We start from the raw sequence: 24,379 nt of genomic DNA, 5'->3' as shown, positions 1-24,379 counted from the left end.
TAGCAATGGCCCCATTCACACCCCCAATCATAAGTACATTACTATATGGTAGGATTTTAAATTCAGCACGGTAACACTGTCCATAGACTATCGATTCGAGTGTTTCTTTCTTAATTTTCTTTAGTCTATGGGAAACAATTTGTTATTACGGTGGTGACAATAAAAATGTGTATAATATATAATAATAAGTAGAGAAGAAAAATCAATTTAAATTCACAAAATGGATTTCCCAGCAACTCCATCTAATGCATCAGACAGTAATGAATATCCAGGGGCGACGGCTTCTCCTTATGATAACGCCCAAGACAATACGAAACGCCGCAGGTAATATTGCACAAGAAATTAGAATCTTATTTTGTGTATGCCTACATACCGTGCTTAATTCTTTATTTAATCAATTTTACAGTTCCTCGAGATCAATCAAAAGGCGTAGATTTGACGATGAGCTGGTGGAATACAGTGGTTTGCCTGGAGCCTCTTTAGCCAAAGGGGATAAGAGAATGAGGACTTTATCGTATACCAGTCAGTACCAGGATGTAGTACCTGCCACGACGAGCGCGCCGACGACACCGGTGATTCCCGCACAGGAGCGGCGCCGCTCCAGCAAACTGTCTTTAGGAGGTAGTGTCGGTCGCAAGTCGCGTCGAAAAGGCCAACTCAGTCACCTGTCTACCAAAGATTTGGGACGTTGGAAACCCACTGATGATTTAGCTCTGATATTGGGAGTTCAACAGGTAAAATTTTCTAATAGCTTTCTTGTTTATACCCATTAGGACCTAAGACAATTATGAAATCACATTAGAATTATAGGTAGAGTATAAAGTAAATTTCATTTTCAGACAAATGATTTGCGCATAGTGCACCGTGGAGTGAAGTTCTCCTGCCGATTCACGGTGGGTGAGTTGCAGTCTCGTTGGTATGCATTGCTGTACAATGCAGAAGTGTCGCGGGTTGCAGTTGCCGCTATGCGTAACCTTCATCCGGATCTAGTGGCTGCTGTCCAACAGCAGGCTCTGTTCTCAACCGCTGAAGAGGACTTATTGGGCACTTTGACCAGTGTAAGTGTTCTCTTACTTCATAAATAACTATTGACATCTTTCTTCCTATTGAACTATATTTCTGGGAAAAAAATTAATATACATTTGATTTTGTCCATATTTCTAATTTTTAATAATATATTGCACCATTCTTAATCTTCTCTTAGCAGTTAGCTAGCTGATTACTCTTATTGACTACTAGACCCTGAAAAATAGTCGTAATCTCCTGACTTGGGCCAAACCACAGGTTAGTGAGAATGAAAGAAAAGGTAGAAAAGCATATATTCCATATTGCAGACCAGCCACCCGGCTCCAGAGAAGTTCCAGGAGCTTCTAGAACAAAACCCACACGTGTTTTACCCGTCACGCACCGCCAAGTCGCTGATGGCACACTGGCAGCTGCTCAAACAGTACCAGCTGCTGCCTGACCAGACTGTGCAGCCACTGCCTAAAGGTCAGTACAACCACATTGACAGAAATGATCAAGTTTTTTTCTTTTACACTTTATTATGTATTGTATAGAAATAAAATATTAGGCTGGATAACCTTGGTTTCTCCAATAGGCATCAATTTATAACATATAATATAATAGGTCACCTAAGGAAAACAGTATGTGTCTTGAAAACTTTTTTAAATTTTATTGTTTAACTGTTTACCTAAAGTGGTATGGTGATATTGACAGTCTACCATAAATAGGCAAACCTATGTTATAGCCATAGGTTAGTGTAAATCCAACAACATAGTTACAAACTAACCCCTGTTATGATTTGTTTCCAGGCCAAAGTGATAATGTGTTGACTTTCTCTGATGCTGAGGACACAATCAATGATTCAGAAATACCTGACTTTAAAGAAGACGGGATTGATGTGGAAATGCAGTTAGCAGACAGGTAAAACTGCTTTATTATAAATTAGCTGCATTTTCGTTTCATAAATTCTCTTTCATTTTACAATATTCAATAGTATTTGGACCAGCTGACTCAACACCTAGAACAGAAGGTATCACACTTTTCTCTCACTCACTCTTGAGCAGGAAATCGTTTTTCTGTGATATTTTGTTATACTCTCTTGGAACAACTTACATATATCTGCCGAGGCGTGTTTCGCCCCGTAACTTGTTGTGATGAGGTCCCCTCTCATTCTGATTGCTTTTTCTTGCTGGGGGTTTTAAAGGTGGTTTCCAAAATAGTGGAGAAGAGAGGAGGAAGAGAGCGACAAAGCATCTCTTTTTCGTTGAGAAAGCATGCTGTCATTGGCTGATTTCTCACATCTCCTCTTGTCCGCTTTGGTGGATGGTTATTCACCTAATCTTCGTAATCTTGTCGAGATTTCCAGACACATTAGTTAAACAAGCAGATTTAGTTTTTATAAGGTTATTCGGTTTTACTACTATGATGTGACAAACATAAACATATGTATCAGCATTTGTTTTTTTTTTTGTATTAAAAATTTGGTTGTCTATTGCAACTCATATATATTTGCCCCACAGGGTAGAGAAGAAGAACATCCGCTTGCTGGAGAACTCTCTGTCCCGCTGGCAGGTGCTGGTGCAGTCGGTGGCGGGCGGCACCTCGGAGCTGGACCGCAACACGCTCGCCGTGCTGCGCGGCCGCCTCGTGCGCTACCTCATGCGATCACGAGAGGTCGGTATTACAACTATACCCCTTTGCTAAGTAGGCAGTCCGTGATCCTTAATGGTGTGGGCAGAGACACAAGAAATCAGGTGACAAATAATATGTTAAACCATAGGTTTGACATCGCCGGTATAACGGTCACAATGTTGTCGCTGCGGTCAACGCTGACAAACGTCAGTTAACCACTTTGACATAGAGAAGATTTTCTTGTCTGTGGGCTCTGTTGAAGTTATTATCGACGCGGCAGCCATGTTCCATCTTCGACAACACGAGTCCAACGTTTTACACCGCCATCTACGAAATTCTCGCGTGATTTAAGTTTATAGTAGTTCTGAAATCCACCAACAGATGTCGCTACATATTCGTATTTAACACATGGTCTACAAATTAATTTCAAAAGTCGCAAATAAAAGTTATTTCAGTGTTCCATTACTATAACTAGGTAGACAGTATATTATTTTTTTTAACTGTTATGAAGTTTATTCGCATTTAGAAAAACCTAATATGTCATAATATATTCTAATGCTCAGTAACTTTTGAGGTCAATTTTTATTTATGGTTAATTAATTAATATAAATAAAACTGACTGTTCACACAAAAAAAAAGCCGCAATGTATTATTTCATTGTGATGATATTTTTAACATGTACTATACGTCGTCGATATGTAACTAATTGCTTTCTTAGAAAGTAATAAGATAGATGGAAACCAATTTAATTTACCTTGCGTTGTATTGACTTGATGAATGTGTGTGATGTGACCACGCGGGTGAGGTGGCTGTTGTGACCGCCGTCGCCACGGATACGTATTTGTCAACAAATTAAGTGAGCGACAGACGGAGGGTGAAGAAGAGAAACTAGAATCACTTAAAATGAAATTATATTGTAAATTTACAGCTAAACCTAACTAACCTAGGTGCGAATGAGTCCGAAGTTAGGACTACACTGAATTTTACTTAAAAACTATTTTACATTATGGCTAAATCGAGGTCACAATTTGGTGGCGTGATTGACGTCAGCGCATCGCGTTCGGGCGCTGGCTCAGCAGGCTGGCTGTTCCATTAATTATGCTGACTTGAACTCGTGGAACGATGCTGGTCACGGCGTACGGGTGTGAGCAGGCGGGCGAAGGTACCGGTTACGTAACATCTCCACCCTCAGAACAGCACCTATTCGAAGACTATCGTGGAGAATAGTGCTGGTCACCATTTCTTGGGTTATCTTTTTTTCAGGGTGGTATACCCTGGCCTTCCTGCACGGAGAATCGATGTTCCTGGTTGAATCGATGGTTTGATATCATGTTAGGTTCTTGGATCCTTCCCGGTCAGAATTCGGCAGTATCGTAGTAATTGCTTGCAAGTAACTTAGATAACATTTGAAATTTTCGTCGTTACTTGTAATTTGAAGTGGCTTCATCTCGAAGTTCCCACACTGTTAGGTTTTGGTGCATTTCTGTAAGTACGTCTGTCGTGTTACATTAAATCTCGACATCTTTTCCTCTCTTCCTGTTGGGAAAAAATATGGAAACTGAACCTTTAGTGGCTTGTGTGGTCGTCGCTGCGCTTCATTTCCATAGCCCTAGGCGGGAAAGGAATTCACCGTTCTGATGTTGGAAATTCATGGCCTATTACGACGCGGAGCGGTGAATAGGTGGTCTATTGCCCGAGCATGGGTGCCTGGTGGACTTCGGGGATGGCGAGGTACGCATATACATTAGTCTTCAGGGCATACTGCATATTCATCGGTGTCCTGCTTCTGGGATTCCTGGAAGACCTGGATGCACTGAAGGGCTGGGACGAACCATAAGGTAATGCACCGGCGAAGTAATTATTCTTCTTTTTTTCCTGACCTCTTTTTTCTTCACTTATATAATTTTCTTCTTTTTCTTTTTTCTTACATTTTTTCTTGGCTTAATTACACTCTGTTCCCTTCTTCATTATCGATGCTTGGATAACCTCCGTTGTGACTTCACGTAGATTCTGAATACTCGAGATGGTGCTTGACAGTCACCCGGGCAGCCCGGAGCACGGTGTTCGATGTGAGATACGCCTGAATTTGCTCGCGAACTGACCCGCGAGTATCCTACCGACTGCGCCAATTAAGTGAGCGACAGACGGAGGGTGAAGAAGAGAAACTAGAATCACTTAAAATGAAATTATATTGTAAATTTACAGCTAAACCTAACTAACCTAGGTGCGAATGAGTCCGAAGTTAGGACTACACTGAATTTTACTTAAAAACTATTTTACATTATGGCTAAATCGAGGTCACAATTTGGTGGCGTGATTGACGTCAGCGCATCGCGTTCGGGCGCTGGCTCAGCAGGCTGGCTGTTCCATTAATTATGCTGACTTGAACTCGTGGAACGATGCTGGTCACGGCGTACGGGTGTGAGCAGGCGGGCGAAGGTACCGGTTACGTAACAAACACCCATACATACCGATACAATAACAAAAACAAACTAATGTCACCGATCGCACGACAGATAATACATAAACGACAAGGCGAAACCAACTGCCTGTAATATTTTTTGCAACCCAACCTTCAACCGCTCAAAATCACTTGTTATTTTTCCCATTGTACCCTGTGGGAAGCAATTCTTAATAGTCAAAATAAAACATCATAATAAATCTAAAAATATTTAATGCTTAATGTCGTTGTTTGTCTTATTTCCGGTTCGTAAAACACGCGGATCATGATAAAAATAATAGCTGTTAGAAATATGTTGAATTTGTATAAAATGAGGTTTTATTGAACCATAAAGAGTATGTACTCGCAATTTTGTTTATGGTTGAATACCAAGGGCAAGTGATTTCACATTTTCGGTAGCTCGTTTTCTACATAAGATTAAATTTTACAGTATTTTCTCTACCCATTGTATTCTATTAGAAGTAATTCTATGAAAAACTGATTTCTTGCATAGCAACTAACATAGCGCAGCTTCCAAATTGGCGAAGTATTGTTAATATATAATAAATAATGTGATATTAAAACTGCAACATCAACTAGTCACCTTCTCATGAAACACTCGTAGTTTCTAAGGAATCGATACGAACCTGTAATAAAGTACTTAAGTATCCACCTACTCATCAGCTAGTATTTTTATAGAAAAGCAATATAGTGGACAGTAACCTACTTGACAGTAATAATCGTCAATATCGACTGATGGACGAGTTTTCAATGTATTCGTGTCACGGACGGGTGACAGGCGGCAGGCTTTCAAGGGCGAAGCGCCCTAATGACACGGCCCCACGTGGGTCGCGGCCGTGTAGGGAAATGTGTTCACCACTATCTGCCCTGAACATCATTACAATATTGATTGCCCCCGATCCAATCGCCCTACTATTTCTACATAAATTATACCTTTCCGATATCTCGTAATGTCTTATCGACATGTCGCCAAGATAATTTAATAAGCAAGGATTAAAGAAACAAACATTACGCCATTATCTTATCACGGCTTATAATTTGTTTGGTCTATCTTAAATGCAAATGGCAAATTATATTTTTTCGTTTTATTTTGGCAGTTACGAAACGCTTTCGCTGTAAAATATGGCAATATTTATAGTTATTTTATAGTGCACGTTTTCGACACGTAACGTTATTGCAACACCCTGGTACTTGTTGGCGTGATGTGTTCGTTATTTGCTGAAATATCGCAAGGTTTTATGCCTTAGCATTGTCCTTTGCAACGAGAGGTGTTAAGTAATCCTTTGTGATTGCTTCTTACGTTTTGCAAATCAAGCAAAGCGTTTAGTAAAACAACGATATTTGTGAACTTGGGTATTGCAAGGCACGTCATGGCGTCAGTCTAAATCATGTATACTGGTTTCTCTGAAAATCAAGTTTATAGCATTATACCCAGTGTCTGGCAATAAGACCGGTCACTGTTATTTGCATTATCTGCAGTCGTTCTCAAATGGAATGAGTCCTATGTCTATGCAATTAAATTGGAGTATCCTAAATCATAGATATTTTATGCATAGCCACTACAACATTACAGGACATCCTTGGGCACATTCTCTTGTTATGCTTTTTGACTCATCATCAACGCATATTTACGTGATAATCAATACTGCAAGAACTGAAAATAAAAATGAACATTAGAAGCCCTTGATCAGCATTTGAATATGTATTTTCATAAAAATAGCTCAACAGATTTTGATGAGCTTTTCGTAAAAAGTTAAGATACTTATACAAAATGTTCGTGTAATTAAGCTCCGTTCAAATGACAAAAAATATAAAGTTTGCCCATTATATTGTATAAAGAATGTCCCATAAGATGACGTTGCAGAAGGTTGTAAAACTGTATGCAAACATAAAGCAATTATGTCCGATTGGACTCCAATCCTAGTTCGAAATTTGAATGTCAAGTGTTCATATTATGGAAGGTGTAGGTCGACACATTTAATTTTGATTGAAAATTTTGCGATATCAGCTAGCATATATGAAAAAAGTATTGATAGAATACACTTTTAAACCATCACATTTTTTAAAGGATTATTTATTCTCTGGTATCGGCAGTTGCTTTTTAAAAAAAATGGGCTTATAGAATACCACTGAAAAACCAAATTTGAGAAATGCGCGCTTACTTTTAGCTCGCAAATTGCAAACTCTACAGTTGATTATCTAACTCAAGCAATAAAAAAGTTTACATTTCAAGGGAAATCACAATAATCGTTACACACTAAGTAATCTAAGCACGACATGTATTTTTAATCGTGAATAAATTGGGGATTGAATATTTGAGTGGACATAGCTACTCTCCTCGCGCCGGTAGAATATTCAAATATATAATATGCGCCGTTGTGTGTCACTGACTCCGCCTGCCAATAAAATATAAATATTTAATATAAATCTGGTTCGTATCCCGGTAGAATTAAAGTGAATGAAATGAATTCGCGTTCCTAGTATCCCAGGTAAACTTATTGTGCCGATGTTTTGAGAATCGGCTACTGTTAACCGTCGAGGTGTTTACATAACATTCTTTTACAACACGCCCATTGTTTGGCGCTGGCAATGCGGCGGATATTCAAAACATCGTCTGTCAACAGAGGATGGAATGGAAAACCTATGGAACTTGGTCAATGTCCGGTGAATCCGCGAAGTTTGAGCTTCTTATTACTTCCACTTTATACTGTATACTTAACTCATTTTAAAGGTAACGGTATCTTTACTATATTCACGCCTAAGGAGATGTGTTATAAAAGGTGTTCGGTACTTTTTCTTATTCCTAAATTTTATTAGATAGGTAGTAAGGGACAGTAATTGCTACACCAGTAGTTTCATGTGAATGTGACATCGTTTGGTTTGCATTGTTAATTAATTTATCGACAAAGGTCGCCATTTTCTTTGCCGCATGTTAATGTATGCACTTGAATGCATCATTTTGTTTCAATTTGTCGTATTTCGAATGCAAGACTTCGAATTCCGCGCGTGGAGAGCCTTTTATGGTTGTGATAACACAACTTCACATTAGCCACCAAGTTTATAACGTTGCAACGTTAGATAAGGAATTTTAAGACGCGTGTATCTAGCAAATTAAATTTTGATAGTACTTTTATACCGTGAAATTAATAACTTTTCTATTGAGCGATTCGAATACGGTCTTTTAATTATTGGGGAATTTACTTAAAAAGGTTCGTACTTCCTTATAATGTTGTCAAACTATTTTTGCCTTGTTCTTATCTTATCTGATAATATTTTCTGTGGGTAATAATGTATAATATTTGATATCTCTTCCTTGTTTTAATTATTTACGCAATAAGTAAGTATGTACAATTATCAAACTTGACGTAATTTTGTAATACATAATATACTATGCTAGATTGAAAATATACCTACTAATACAAAACTTAGAACGCGTTTAGCTACCTATTTCCCGGGTTTGTCTTAAAAAACTTGTGTCCTTTGTTGGTGATGGGCTGATAACTTGTCACCATAATAATTTATCAAAGTTAGGACTTTGATTCAAAACTGGCTGCAATTTGTCCCCAGCTGCCGCGGCACGGGCTCTATATCGCGCATATCAACCAATAGACGAAGCGAAGACTCACGTAGATAAAACTCGCACGGCTATTGGTCGAAACCCGTGATAAACTTGTAACTTTGTCCTGATTGCTTGTACTTCTGCCCAACCCATGGAGTATTACGTGCATGGGCCTATGTGTGTGCGCTTAATAATACATATGTAGTAATTTAGTGAACTTGTTATACTAAATTGCGGGTGTAGTTTTGCCTCACTGAGCACAGATAACATCTTAGTACGTATGTAATTTTGCGCGTAGGTATCATGTAGCAGGGATCTGAAACGATAATAGTTACAGTGACCTTTCATGATACTGTATATTATCATTTTGGCGTTTATTGTTGGTACTAAAACCTAAAACAATGTTGTTTTTCGTCAATGGATGGGTGTTCACGGGTGGTTGCTCGCGGTAACGGCTGAAGATGTGTTATCTTGATAGCCATTTTGTTTTTTAAATCTAATCAAATTGCGCGACCTTTTGTTATCGCGAATGCAGTTACTGAGCATGAAGAACGAGTTTAATTAAGTCGTATCGGATCTGTAAAAACCCAAAATCTCCTATTTAAAAAAAATAATCAAGAGAGAAACAGTCTCATTATTATACATCTACACATCTATACGCTGGTTTAACGAATAAAAATCATAATACATTCAGCAGCTGCGAATGAATCGAATTGGTGTCCTAACATCATGAAGTATTTACATGGGCGTTGGGTTGATCACCCACCTGTCACCATACGGTTCGACCTCTGTGATCCAGTGGTAGAGCGTTGGGCTCACGATCATTATGTCCCGAGTTCGAATCCCAATGGGGACATAACACATTTTATTTTTGGTTAAGTATAGCATAGTTTTTTTAAGGTTAAGGTTTTGTTTGGTTAAGACATTACAGACTGATCGCTTGATTGTCCGAAAGTAAGATAACCCGTGCTTCGGAAGGCACGCCGTTGTAAGTAAGCCGTTGGTCCCGGTTACTACTTATTATGTAAGCAAGTAGCTGTTACATGAGCCATGTCAGGGACCTTTGGCGGCTCAGGGTTGATGAGGTTGGTAATCCACTTCACACACCACACCATAGAAGAAGTACCATACGGTTCACCATGCCCATCTTATGACTTCGCATCATAAGTGGTTTTCTTTTTAACAACATACCATCACGCCTGTATCCCGAAGACGTAGGTAGTGTATATATACATGTTATAGATTTATATATATATGTTGTATATATTGTATATATATGTTATAGGGGGCGTGCTTGTAGCCATTAACATTGTTTTATTTTTTAATTTGTATATTCTTAACGTCACAGTTAAGGTATTTATAATATGGGCTTTTCAGCCTAAAATAAATGATTTTATTATTATTATTCAAAGTGGTTGCAAGTTGTTTCCCGATCTCTTGTGGCTCTGCCCACCCCATTAGGGATTACGGGCGTAAGTTTATGTATGTATAAATATAAGTTCATGACAGGGAAGAGATATGAAACCGGTGAAATTGATTTCGTCAAAGTTTATTAACCCGAAATAGTTTCCAACGTAACTGGTTAAGGTACGTTTTTGAAGTAACCTAGGTTTACTTTGAACATAACGGTTGCTAGTCAGACATGTTACAGTTTAAGTACAGAGCACCCGGAACCATGTCACGACAGATACCATGCTAACTCCTCACGCAAACATGGAAATGTTAGTACTGCACTTATATGCCACAAATTAGATCGCTCTAAGTGTTTGAAGCTACCAATCTTCCACTGTTATTTCAAGACACAACTGTGTTCCCAAGTAAAGTCACTGGCATTACCAAGTCGCCTCTAGCTTTATCTATGATTTTTTTTATGAGCACGCACTTTTTTGAACATGTTCAACATTGCAACAGCCCTTGGATAGATTACAATGTTAATACCCCGCCGCGTTTATTTAGTTATCTAACCCTATGTATTTTTAATTTTCCTACATAATATCCGGTTTGGCCTCATTATTTTTTGTTTCCTTATTATTACGTAACTAAATGTTGTTTATAATTTTAATGTTTTACATTTATTACTGCGTTCGGTCATATTATTTCGTTAAAATTTTAAATTAAATTCTGTGCGGAGCATAGAGTTAGGTACACAGCGCAAGCACATTACTTTGATAATTGAACTTTAATTACACAAGGACTTGATAAGGATGTCGTCGAGCCTGCTGTAATCATATTCTTGGTAAATACTTAAGCAATACCTACTATCACGCGTTGCATTTATAAATTTTTGATATATTTCTCTGCTCCCAAGGAGCATACACAGGCGATTGAAAATAACACTTACTAATTGTATAACTACCAGTGTACACTACAGTTGGCATAGCTGAACGCCTATTTTTATTGCAACAATTTAACACAGAATATGCTTAACATACGACTTTTCTGTTTTAATAACGTCTTAATATAGTGCAGGTATGTATTACAGCTGTACTTGGATTTTGCTAATATTAATTGGTTGAGTCTATAATTAGCTAATGCGTGTATGTAGGTATGCATACTTCGCGCGGTGTTCTTGAGGATTTCTTGATTATTAATTTTGCGTGCTATTAATCGAATAAGGTAAAAATGAAATTACGTAATCAATTATGATCCCGATGTTTCGTCGTGGTCACGGGTTGGATTTTAGTGATGGGTTTTTTTTTGCTTTATTAGATCACGCCCATGCATAGGCACGTTTAATAATATGGTAAGTGTTAACGTGCGTGAATCATTAAAAGTGACCATTTAATTTTGTGAAGGAAATCACGGCAGTGTGTTTTATTATAAAGACACTTTCGTGATTTTGTCTACGGAAACGATTATAGTAACTGCTTTTTTTTTGATGCTAGCAAAGGTTGATGTATTTGTATTGGTTTTAAAGGCACGGTAGTACCCAAAATTTATATTATTGATATCGTTACAAATACGTAACATTTTAATAACATCTTCATGTTTGGGAGTAGGTATGGTAATGTTTATTATTGTCATTCATCGACCGTCAAAAGAAGCGTAAATATTGTATAGAATGTCGGCCGGCGAGAAATCGATTCTACATACAGTCATACTATGTGCTTTATCTCTACTACTAATAATGAAACGAACCGTCGATTGTCCGTGAATTATTACCACAATCTTACGTCACTATTGCCTAAAGATAGCTCGTTAATTATACATCATCGGTGAAATATTATTTTCAGATATCTACATCTAAAAGGGAACTTTTCATGAGCAACGCCATAGTATAATTCATAGTATAGTACGAGAAAATCAGCGATATTCGAATTTTGTAATGAAGTGACGCATTTACATTGTATTCAGAACATTGCATCACTAAATGGGTAGATACATTATTGAAACTATTTACTTTTGTGACCTCGCGAACGTACGACTTTAACAGTATTTAATTGTATCAAAAATAATATAAGTATTTCAAACATAATCTTATACTGGATATATTTTATCGCAAAGTTTTAGAGTCACCTTGTTTCAAATTGCTGAAGAGATGCCACGGCCCGATACTGTACAAATGTGTGTGTACCTACATATCGATACCAACTGGACGCCGCGGCGTATATCTCCGTCGTGTACCCCGTTGCCCGGCTGATAACGTTATCTCATGAATTAACGTGTCAACAACTATATCTGGTTTGTTTCACCACAATAATAATGAGCAGTGTAGAAGTACAGTAAGCAACAAAATCTATAGCATTTATTTTATAGCCGACAGTAAAGATTGATGACCATTAAATACAAGTAACTTTCGTGACCACCAATCAACGTGACCACGACGCATAGGTAGGCAATATAACTGTAACAAATGTTATTTTAATGACCAGTAAATATTATTTTCAGTAAGTACCTACGTGTTGCATTATTCGAATTCGTTTGATTATTTTGCCTCATAAAGTAAACCATACCTACATACTACATTGTTAATAATGTAAAACATGAAAACTATTAAATACGTTCGGTTATAACAGGGCACGTTAATGCGTTTCCGATTTCATTTGTATTTTAATTGCGGCATACGTTTTGTTAAACGTTAATTTTACGCAAACTGAACGTACGGCGAGCTACTTGTTGGCAAGTGCCAGGTACGCGCGTAGTAAGTATTTTAGATTCGTAAGGATGAAAATCTTAAATAAAAATCTTAGCGACTGCAGTATGTAGACGACATCCAAAACGTGCACCTTATCAACAAGCCAGTGCGACAATCACCTCCTGCTAATGATGAAAGCGATATCTTTCTTAAACGTTGTATAGCAAACGTCCGTCAAGGTTGAATATTGTATGCCTGTTCGAGTATTGGAATAAAGCGTATTAATTAACAGCTGAACACATAATAGGTACACGGGTAGAGTCAATAATTAGTTCAATACCGCGCGCGACGACGGCTGCCGGAGGCCTAATTCAGATTTGTTACTATTTCATAATTACTTTTCTAGCTCCAGAATTTTGATTTTTTTTCTTTTACAGTTTGTAACTCGCCATTGTCTACTAGATAAAAAGATATACGTGTCTAAGTGGATGGTATTTGTTTGTTTAGATCGCGGTGGGGCGCAGCACGCGCGACCACAGCATCGACGTGGACCTCAGCCTGGAGGGCCCGGCCGCGAAGGTGTCGCGCAAGCAGGCCACCATCCGCCTGCGCAACACTGGCGACTTCTTCATGTCCTCCGAGGGCAAGCGCCCCATATTCGTCGACGGCAGGCCGGTGCTGCAGGGGAACAAAGTCAAACTCAACCACAACAGTGTTATTGAGGTAATTTGTTTTTTGCGCAACTGAATCTTGTAATAAATGTATGTGCTCACTAGATGCGTGCGAATATGCATATACAATATAACATGTCAAATTGAGACATCTTTTGTTTCAGATCGCGGGACTTCGCTTCGTGTTTCTCGTTAACCTGGACCTGATCAGCGCCATCCGCCAAGAAGCAGTTAAAGTTACTATCCCTGTGTAAAGTTTCATCTCAATAAATTAGATAAGTAAACAAAAATAATGCATTTTATTTGGAACACATTTATTTGGTCAATTTTAGAACAATTCTCAAAACTAGGTACCACTCGAAACATAAAATACCCATTAACAATAAATACACGGTTTGTTACCACTCATGCGCTACGGTTCAGTCTCCACTCAGCACTGTAGAGCATGCGCGGCACGTTACATCTATCACGAAACACTATCACCTGCGTTTACTGGCATAAAGATATGCATCAATATTAAACGACAAAACAATGTCTTAACATAACTTAAATAACGCCATAACCCTTAACAATATTAGTGCATCAAACATAGTATATATACATATATTCTTCCAATCACATAATAATGGCCAATAATGTGCAGGAAAATAAAACAAATCCACTCAATAGTGCATAACAAACATACTTTTATAAATTAAAAAAAAAATAATAGCAAAGAAAACAATCATAAAACATTCAAGACAAATCGATTAGGAAATGAAAAACGAAATCTCAGTCAATAGAACATAGTAGGTATTCATTTACATGAATGTAGAAGTTCAGCCTCAAATTATTTTTAGAACAAGCCCTTCACAAATCGGACGACTTTAAAAAAATGATTTACCTTTGTACACTTTAAATCCCTGGAGGACTAAATACACTCCTTAACTTAGTATATTTCATAATTTACAAGTTAACATTATTACGGTAGAGTTATCTTTAATAAATATATGCCAGCTCATCACTCAACATTTAAAAACATCAATAATAATAGGTATAACTTATTTCTAACAGCTAACTACAAAGGCAACTTGCTAAAATATGTATGTTTTAAAAGCACATATTTGGTTTATTTCATACACCCTGTACATGATATAAAAATAGCGTATTTATAATGTTACCATGGTCTAGGCACTATCAGGCAAATATGAATGGCATGTGCCTCGTACATACGTGAGATCAGTAGTATATATACTTTCTTATATACTTACTTTCCAAGATGACGATTTATGTATGTTGAAAGTAGGTATAATATGTGTGATATTAACATAAGCTCCACAAAAGGCACTCGATCAGTGTGCAGGACTAATTCTATATCTATTTCGTAAAATGTTCATTTAAATTTACTTACAGACCCACTCAGGTGATATACGAAACAAGATAATTTAAATAGAGCGCCATGGGTCGTATTGTATAATGATGTTATAAGCGAAGATTTACACTCAATAATTATATGAAGAAGCATATTAGAATTAGACAGTATTTTGCAAAAACAACATTGAGTAATATTTTTTCAATCTGTTATTTCTGAGTATTGGCTTTGGTTATTTCACGCTATAATTTTATTACCTATACTACGTCGTTTCACTGTAATATCATTACAAAAACAAAAATCTTTGTCTTTCAAGCCCTGAAAGAGGCTGATAATTAATTATTGTATGAATATAACTGCTAGTTTTGGACATTATACACAAATCACACAATATTTATTATAAACTATGTGCAACTTTGTACTTCAACCTATTACATATTTTTTCGTTTATAAATATAAATTATTAATAAAAAAAAAACTCGTATATTATGTGCCTACAATTTACGTGAGCAATCAACGGTCAATCGTGAATGCAACTGACCGTGAATATAATCTTATTAAATATACAATATTTCCTTTAAATCTATAACAATAAAAATGGTACATAATATACATATAACGCATCAATAAAAATTATCTTTATACTTATCTATTTATTTTAAATACATAGTTTTTTCTCATCTAAAAAAGCACCGCATCACCAATGTTGGATGCCTTTATATCCCTCCATATATTTTCCCATGTAACATTTATGAGTAGAATAAATTCTATTTTAGTTATGCTAACAACTTAAAAAAACTTATCAATTACATGTATAAATATTACTATTTTCGTGCTTAATATAAATAAAACTAATACTTGTTATGGCTATAGTGCTAAAGTGCAATTTTTATAAAATAAGGACAATATACCTACTATTTGGAAATGGAATGAAAGTAGGAAAAACAATTTTAATAAACTTTAAATCTTCGTAACAAAAAATATATCAGATCAAATTGCACTTTTTTTAATCAATAAATCTAGATTTTTGTCTTTGTTTTTCCATATCACATGTAGTACAGAATTTGGCTATAATTTACATATAAACTACTAGATAATGAACTAATATGGGTAACTAAACTACTAAATAAAGTCTACTATGGAATAGTAGGAATGTAATACGACACGACGCTATTGGGTGGGATCCACATAATAATAGCTAACGCAACCTATGTATGCGTTCATTGAGCATCAGACAAATTACCTCAGTAACTGTGTTTTAATCTTATTGTGTATTTAAGTTGTCCCGACGACGAATCATTAAGCTTTGGTTGCGATATTATAAATTTACCACTACCCACAGATTTATATTTTTGGAATTTTTCAGCCAAAACATATATATTTTTCCTATGACTAAAAACAGCCCGAGTCTTATTTTTTAAAGCCATTTTATCTATAAATGGACTTTTTTCTATAAATACCCACGGTTGCCATTTACACCCAGTCAAGTCCGGATTGAATTTATCCTTATTCGACGTGCTAGCGTAATGCGAACCGTTTTCACTTTTTTTAATGACCACCTTTGGTATGGACTTTTTTATTTTCTTTGTTTTTTCTTTATGCATTTGAAACTGAATTTCGTCTATACTTTTAAGAACATCTTCAAATTTTGGTTTGAGTTTCTTTGGAACATCCTTTCTAAACACGTTATTAGGCTTACCTACATTTTGTTTTGGTGATTCTTTGGCTAATTTTAATTGTTTTAGTTTTATCAAACTATGTTGTGGTAAGGCTAACTTCACTTTTAAGTCAGGTATACTCTCCTTTATAGGAGGTATATATTTCTGAGCGGCCTTAGTAAGTAACGTTCTGGTAGGTAAATTACTATTAGTACTCAGGTAGTCCTTTTTTTCTGTATATTTACAGCTTATTTTATTCCCCGGATTAACTTTAACATCATTGACTTGCGATATTCTAGACCCACCAAAATTGGTTATTTTTAACAAAATTCCAGAACTTTTATCTTCAGACGTGGTTGATGATACTTCAGGAGAACTAGAAATTGTACATTTTGCGCTTTCTGTGCAATTTTTGTAGGTAAAAACATTGTCGATGCTAGATTCACACGGGCTTACAACATTTTCTTTTGGTTCTTTGTGATTTTTTAAATTATTTTGCCCGTCTTTAATCTCGTACATGTCTAAGTTAGAAACAGTGTTAACGTTATTTTCATGATAATCATTCAGTGTTTCCATCGAGTAAATATTAAAGCTTGCTAAATTAAGATTTTCTTTATTATCTGGTGACTGTTTAATATCCACGGAGCTGGCATTATCTACATAGGGCTCTACGTCATCAACGATACCAGCTGGTTCTTCATGGGTATTGGACTCTGAAAGCACTCTTTCCAGCGACTCTTTGTCATAATATCTACTGCAATCTTCAATATTGTGAGATTCTCTATTTATGAGTGTTCTATTAACATTCATTTGTGGCGTTCGGTACAAAGTTTCAACAAATTGCGCATCATCATTGCACATTTTATCACCATATATGTATTTTAGTTTATCCGTATGTTCGTTCATATTATAATATTCTGTTTCATCCTCATAGTCACCATCTGACAAGTCGGTATCTTTCGGCGAGGTAGACGCGCTTATGACAATATTTTCTGCAATGTCGTCACTTACAACTGTTTCTACACACGCAATGTCGTCTACCCATGGTTCTTCAAGAGATTTCTCTTCTTGTGAAAAATGATCATCTAGTGGCGTAGATTCTTCGTAATTAAATTCTTCTTGCTGTGTTTTAAGTTCCGATCTAGAGTCTCCTTCTTCATTTATAGACACATCATCCACGCAGGTTAAACAATCCTCAGGAATTTCAGTGAAGCAAATTTTTGCCGTTTCTTCGCTCTCTTCTGTTATGATACAATTATCGTCGATTAATATACAAAAAGACACATTGTCGTCATTTTGAATTATTGAAATAGAATTTCTTCTATTACTTTGGGCACAGTAACTTTCTGAAATAAGTTGAGGATCTACGTAACTTTTAGGTTCAACATACTTTTTCCTTTTATAGGCAGGCAATAATAAAGCAGCACTCTCTGTATCATCTTTGGTATGGTCACGAATTTCATCTAAAGCAGAGTCTGACAGAGATCGTTTTAACGATTTCAGCTTATTGCTTGAATAACTAGGCCTGCACCGCAAAACTTTATTTGAATCATATGGTGGTATTTTATCTAACTTAGTACTTTCTTTAAACTGTTGTTCACATATGATGGTTTGGTTATGTGACATTTCAACGGTGCTATCTTGCAAAGTGTCTAAGTCAAATATATTATCTGTACTAGCCACAGCGTTAATACGACTTTTATTGTGCGTTGACTGTGGAATAGCCTCATCAATTATATCCGTGTCGACGTCGGACACAAATTGATTCAGATTTTCAAAATCTGTACTTATAGATATCTTCTCTGTCGTCAATTCACTTAAATGATCATTATTATTCGCAATTTTGTTATCATCACAATGTGGATTTTCTATGTAGTCTATTTCAACGTTCTCGCGACGTATTTTAACAACATTAGCTTCAGGAAGAGCGCAATCGTCAGGAGAAATCATGTCTTCAATATATTCTCCACGACATTCATTTGTAAGTGTTAGAGGGCAATGTATTTTTTTTGGGAAAAAAGCATTTGAGGCGGAGTTATCGTAGCTTAACTCATTAAGGTGCTCCTGTAATACACTATTTCCTAAAGAACTTGAAGGCGAATTAGGTTGTGACGATAGATCATTACTTTGTTCTGTCAATTCTTCGTGATCATCATTTACTGTTTCTGTAAGTGTATCATGTTGAAGACTGTTTAAATGGTCGGATAAAGGCTGCGTTTCTCCTATCTCTTTAAATTGTAATGATTTGTCTGGTATATCGCCAAAAAGAGGTTCGTGTACAGGAGAAACATCTTGAGTTTTCGATATACTAGAAATCGGTTCCATGTATGTCATTTCTGTTTTCTGTTCTAGTTTCTTTTCGTCTAAATTGTCAGTAAACGCATTGACTTGCAGACTTACTCTATCCTTTGCAAAATGACAATCATTATTAACATGTTGACACGCTTTCTCTTCAATTTTCGTTATATTTACAATACGTTCGACTTTTGCTTCCCCTATAGAACTGTCGAGAATTTCGGTATCTAGACAAGAATGTGGCAATAAGTTATCCGACATTATTGTTTTGATGTCTATGGAATCGGTATCTGTTTCTATATTAGCATGCGAATCAATACTTTCACTACTAAATCTGTTTGCGTGCTTATTCTTGATGTTACTCTCTGTACTAATATCTGTTCTAGTCACAGACGTCTTTTTTTCAGTATCATAAATAGACATATCCGATTGTTTACTATTTTCTGAGTCAGTCACACTTTCTTCATCCAATGACAAGGGGCTCAAAACACCAGCATCTGTTTCAGACACATTGCAAGGAGCGTTGTTTAAATTATGTGAAGTTTTATCAACCAAACTAACATCTTCAGTTTGTTCAGAGACTGCCTCGAAAGATAAATCGCAATAAGACTCTTTGTCTATAGATTTCCTGCTTTCATTGTCATTAGATGTTCTCGAAACGGAAATTTTCCCCATTTCTGTTTCGTCTAAATTATGAAAATTATTTGTAGGTGACGTACATAATCCTTCGTTTTTCATTATTAGTTTTTGAATAAAAGGGCACCATAATTCCTTATGAATATGGTATTTTGTATTAGAATGACGTAAACGAGCATGATTTGAAAGGGTTTCATTAAATATATCCGCATTGCAGGGTGTTTTTTCACGTATCTTTTCATCTTGTTGTTGTCCTGGTAATATTTCCACAACTTGTTGTTCTGGCATTATGTCCGCATCTAATGCAGAATTTTTGGCTGGCTCGTCAGTTTTTTCCAATATTTTTGTATCATTTGTGCGACTATTCCTATTCTCGTCTTTTGAAGTCAACTGTGCTTCTACGTGTGCAAATGAGCTATCAAAAAGAGTACACGATTTGTCTATATTTGTATTACAATTATTACTGCCATCATTGGTTGTATACTGAATATTTGGAGCCAAATTGAAGTTCAGTGCTGGCTCCGGATCCTCTTCAAAAATTGTATCAACTTGATTTATTTCATTATTTTCTCTTTCCGGCGTACCGGAACGTATTGAAGTTTCGTTTGTTTTCTCTTCATTTTGCAAGTGGTGGATAGCTCCATGATCGGATTTCGAATCTGACATTTCTATGTCTAACGATTCTTTAATTGTTTCTGTAACATCTAAATTTGGGACATCAAAGGAATCTTTATTATTTGTTATGTCATTACTTTCAAAATTCTGTTGGTTCTCATCATATTTTGTGATATCATCAGGATGTTGAAAAATACTGCAAATGTCTTCACAAAAGTTAGTTTTTTTATTTTTTGGTGAATATTCTTCAAATTGCAAGTTAAATGGTTTATCGTCAGGATAATTCGATTTTATATTCGTATTGTTTTCTGAAACCTGGATGTTACTTTTACTCTCAATATGTTCGTTTGAATTTAAACTGAAATCGATTGCAAAATCATTTGATTTACCGACTTGAAGTTTCTTAGTTTCAAAATCAGATTTATTTGTATTACCACGATTTTCTGTATTAACGGATAAATTAATTGGATCATCTTGCGCATTAGCTGGCTTATTCTTAGACAGAGTCGTTTTCTCCACACTTTGTTCCATGCTCTTATTATTATCTGGGTTTTTTATAATAACGCTGTCTGTTCTCAAAGCTTGAACATTTGTTTCTGATGTGTTAGCTTCTGTACCTTTTCTTTTGAGTTTTCTATACTTGCTTAACTTTGAAAAATCTTTCTCTACAGAGACATTTATAGAACTACCGATTTCGCTTTCTATGCCGTCGCCCTTCGTCGTGTCAGATTGATCAATATCCAAGGGCAGCAAATCTTTTAACGGAGCAGCGGTGATAACAGACTCCACTTTGTTTGCATTGATAAATTGTTGGTTGACTTCAGGGAAATTTAACTCAATATCATTATCGAGTCTGGGCAAAGAAGCTAAACATACGCCTGAATTGCTTTCCAAGTCTTGTAAACTGTAATTAGTTTTTACAGAATCATTAAGATCACTGTGGGAATACTGAGTATTAACCATTTTGCAGCTTGCAACTTTTGAAGTCTCATTTACAGAAGTTCGATCCTGGCATTTAATAACATTGCAGTTATTGCCATTTTCTTCAAGGGTTGGTAAAAGTGGGGAGTTTATAATAAGGGGATTTGAAACTTTTTCTATTGCTCTTTCAGCTAGAACATTTTGAACAGGAGTTGCTACTTCAACGTTAAGCATCTTTGGACTGCACGGTTTTATTTCAAAATTGCACCCAACTTCTTTATGAATAACCGACTGACTTATTTTTGCTTCTACATCCAAAGGTGAAATGGGCCGAGGTGGTATCGCTATACTATGCATAGGCATATTCCCTTTTACTGGACCGCGAAACTCCCGTGATGTAGGTGGTTTAGCATTATAATTATTCAAATTTGAAGATTCTATTACTTCTTCAAATTGATGAAGTAACTCAATGCTACTATATCCTTTTATATTCTCAGGTAGTTTAGAAACTTTCTGTATGTGTTCATATTTGCCAAGCTCTTCACTTGGGACGTTAACTAATCCCAGAACATAAAGTTGTTCTTGATTATTGTTTTCATAGTGATTAGCGTTATTATTGGTATTATTTGTTTTGATAATAACTTCTTTTGCATTCTCACTACCTTCATCCTCTCCTTCATTCCACATTTGCAAAAATTGTCTAACATCAATATCTTTTTTCTCTTTTGAATTATTATATACATGAGAATTTCGATCATGTTTTGGCAGTAATGGTGATGATTTCATTAAAGGTCCATACCGTTGGTCGTATCTTCTGTAAACATCGTGGTGCATTCTGCTAATGTTAGAATCCATACTCCTTACACTCGCTGTAGAAGATTGGCTCACATACCCACAGTCTTCCTGAGATGTTCCATGGGTTTGACTAGTATCATTACTAGTATTTGAGTCGGAAGGAGACATTGCTATAGCATTAGACGAGAATTCTGTTGAGAATCTTAACAGAGGATTACCATTTACATTTAAATTCGGATCAATGTTTCTGTAATGAGAATTATACTCATAACCTTTAATTAGTATATTGTCTTTCCTGTAATATGCGTGTTGGGGCATTGCGTGTACATTGGTTGGATAGTTAGGTGGAAGTACCTGTCCTTTCATCGAATGAGTTCTGGGTATTTCATTCACATAAAATCCATCATGCATAGGATAACTTTTGTTTCGGGTATTATCAAACTCTGTATAGACTTTACTGTTAGCATCATAAGGTAACTTGTTTGCTGCTATTGTCTTAGAACCATCAGGAGGGTAAGGATAAAATTTATTGGATGGTAAACAATTACCTGGAATGGGGCCATATGTTGGATGAATCACTTGATTACGGAATGGTAAATTATTGTAACTACCTTGAGGATTTAGTGGTCTCTGATACCCATTCATAATGGGCTCAGCCATTCTACCATCTAAGTATTTGAGAGGAACTTGAGAGTAGCCAGGATAAGGATGACCAGGCATTGGTTTCTGTAAATCATACTTATGAGCAGGGAAAGGTGGTGGTGGATGATATGGGTTTGCATAATTACCAATATATTCATACCTCGACTGTGGATATCGCTCCTTGACTGGTGGGTACGGCTTGAAGCGGATATTTCCATCGTGGTAGTATGCATCTGAATACACAGCAGCAGGTTCTTCATGAAGTGTCCGGTGGGGTCTGCTCATTAGCACTGGTCGGGGACCAGCACAACTGGGATACTCTGGATACTGATACACTTCTTGAGGAAATGGTTTAGATGCCCTGACATTAGCATTTGCCGGGGGCCAGCCATGTGGAGCATGGGGAACACTGCGTGTAAGCACATTATTCATGTTAGACACACTAATGTCAGAGTTCCTAACATTTTTTTGTTCATTTATCATAGGATTAACATTATAAGGCACATCACAGTACTTTGCAGTAGAGTCCGTGGGCACATTTAACTTGGTATTTCTCATTTGAGTTATATTTACTTCCGAAAAGTTAAGATCGTCTTTCATTTTCACAGAATTGTATGAGGGAGGCACCATTATGCGCTGCATGTTTTCTTGGAATGTTTGTCTCGGTGATATGTTTCTTGTTGGGTGCTGATAGTCCAGTACTTTGTGAGGATATTCGGGAGGGCGACGGTAGGTGTTCTCCGGTGCGAGCCATGGTTCGGTTGGACCTTTCTTTACATAGGCGTCAGTGGAGGCGGGCGGCGGTACCACCCTGTCGGGGCCTATGACGGCGCACGGTCGCGCATTCGGTGCATCCACTTTACCCAATGAGTTCGATCCAATATCTTGATAGGTTTTATTTCTGTGACACGATAAAGTGCCTGTACTTTGAGCGTACTTTGTATTGCCATCGTTGCTGCGATCACCCAAAGCAGCTTCGGTCCTCAAGTCCTTAGCATCCATAGCCGAGGCAGCTTCGACACATATTTACACTTGTGACCATTTTTTTACGTATCTGCATACTCGCGAACACTATTTTCATTGACTTAGTACTTGGGGGTCGCACCAAATCTCTTCATCCTGCAATATAAACAAAATATCAACACCTTGAGTTAGTACGTACTAACAACTGTCAAACAAACACTGCCACATAAGCGTAGCCTAAAACTGTGTTTAGAAAAAATACATATTCGATTTGATCCCACATAATGTAACTAAACTTACTTCAGATTTTTATTCAATTCCATAAAATATCAATAATATTTCCTAGGAGACACCGATTTATTACGTTTCCTACGCTGTCGCCCAAAGGTGTTTTATGGGGTTACCACACAGAATAAATATTTTCGGAGACTGAAAGACAATATAAACAGAAGATAGATGGAAGTTAGAATAAAAGTTTAAAAAAATATACCTAATGATTTTGTAAAATATATAAACTTAATTCTCTCATTGGTAAGAGTTTTAAGAATTTGATAGAAGTTGATGTACGGTGCATGGTGGTACGGTGCTACACAATCAATTTTTAACCTACAACCCACCCCACAGACCCTAATGTCAGTGTATACTATGCGAGATTAAATGAAGTGATAACGAAATGATCCGTGATGGTGGTCAAATCGTGATCTAAGATTTCCACGCTATTATCTTGGATCATCACGATCTATCACTTATAGAGTCATCGTCGTGTCGTGAATTGACCGTGTAATGGCCACCATTGCAGTATCACTCTATTTGTATGAATATACTAAAAAACTACCACAGGATTTATTAAATCTAAACTCCTAGCAGCATCATTACAGCTTGCAGGTTGTGTTATATTTGTAATTGTAAATCGTAAATCAGTCTAAGAAACATCGTCTTCATTTTAAAAAGCCTATTCCATTGGATACTACTCAATACGATGCGTAATATTTTTTTCGACTCCACCACCATTTTGAATTAATGAAAACAAAACCTGGCCTATAATCATCGGACGGATAAGACGAATCGAAAGACACCTCATTAATGAATATTCATTTCGA

At 36.5% G+C, this 24,379-nt stretch overlaps 2 protein-coding genes across 2 annotated transcripts; one reads left to right on the top strand and one right to left on the bottom strand.

The window, feature by feature from the left end:
* The first annotated feature begins 124 nt into the window (after positions 1 to 124).
* On the top strand, positions 125 to 13,696 carry LOC126373187 (microspherule protein 1). The gene is made up of 8 exons (XM_050019234.1): positions 125 to 324; positions 407 to 734; positions 840 to 1,058; positions 1,335 to 1,491; positions 1,815 to 1,926; positions 2,526 to 2,679; positions 13,240 to 13,455; positions 13,568 to 13,696. Exons 1-8 carry the CDS (start codon positions 221 to 223, stop codon positions 13,655 to 13,657), a joined length of 1,380 nt encoding a protein of 459 aa, XP_049875191.1. The 5' UTR covers positions 125 to 220; the 3' UTR covers positions 13,658 to 13,696.
* LOC126373063 (uncharacterized) lies at positions 13,684 to 23,698 on the bottom strand. Its single transcript, XM_050019029.1, has 2 exons — positions 23,580 to 23,698; positions 13,684 to 23,435 (listed from the first exon to the last, which is right to left on the bottom strand). Exon 2 carries the CDS (start codon positions 23,316 to 23,318, stop codon positions 15,999 to 16,001), a length of 7,320 nt encoding a protein of 2,439 aa, XP_049874986.1. The 5' UTR covers positions 23,319 to 23,435; positions 23,580 to 23,698; the 3' UTR covers positions 13,684 to 15,998.
* Between the last annotated feature and the right edge of the window lie 681 nt (positions 23,699 to 24,379).

The sequence above is a fragment of the Pectinophora gossypiella genome, chromosome 2, assembly GCF_024362695.1.
Source record: "Pectinophora gossypiella chromosome 2, ilPecGoss1.1, whole genome shotgun sequence".
In the NCBI taxonomy this organism is placed as follows: Eukaryota; Metazoa; Arthropoda; class Insecta; order Lepidoptera; family Gelechiidae; genus Pectinophora; species Pectinophora gossypiella.
The sequence above is the reverse complement of the archived record's forward strand: the minus strand, read 5'-3'. Positions and strand labels throughout refer to the sequence as shown.

Coding starts and splice junctions, on each gene's coding strand:
- LOC126373063 (XM_050019029.1), bottom strand. CDS start 23,318: ATGGATGCTAAGGACTTGAGGACCGAAGCTGCTTTGGGTGATCGCAGC.
- LOC126373187 (XM_050019234.1), top strand. CDS start 221: ATGGATTTCCCAGCAACTCCATCTAATGCATCAGACAGTAATGAATAT. Junction 1,492..1,814: donor TGTGCAGCCACTGCCTAAAG/GTCAGTACAACC, acceptor ATTTGTTTCCAG/GCCAAAGTGATAATGTGTTG. Junction 13,456..13,567: donor ACCACAACAGTGTTATTGAG/GTAATTTGTTTT, acceptor CTTTTGTTTCAG/ATCGCGGGACTTCGCTTCGT.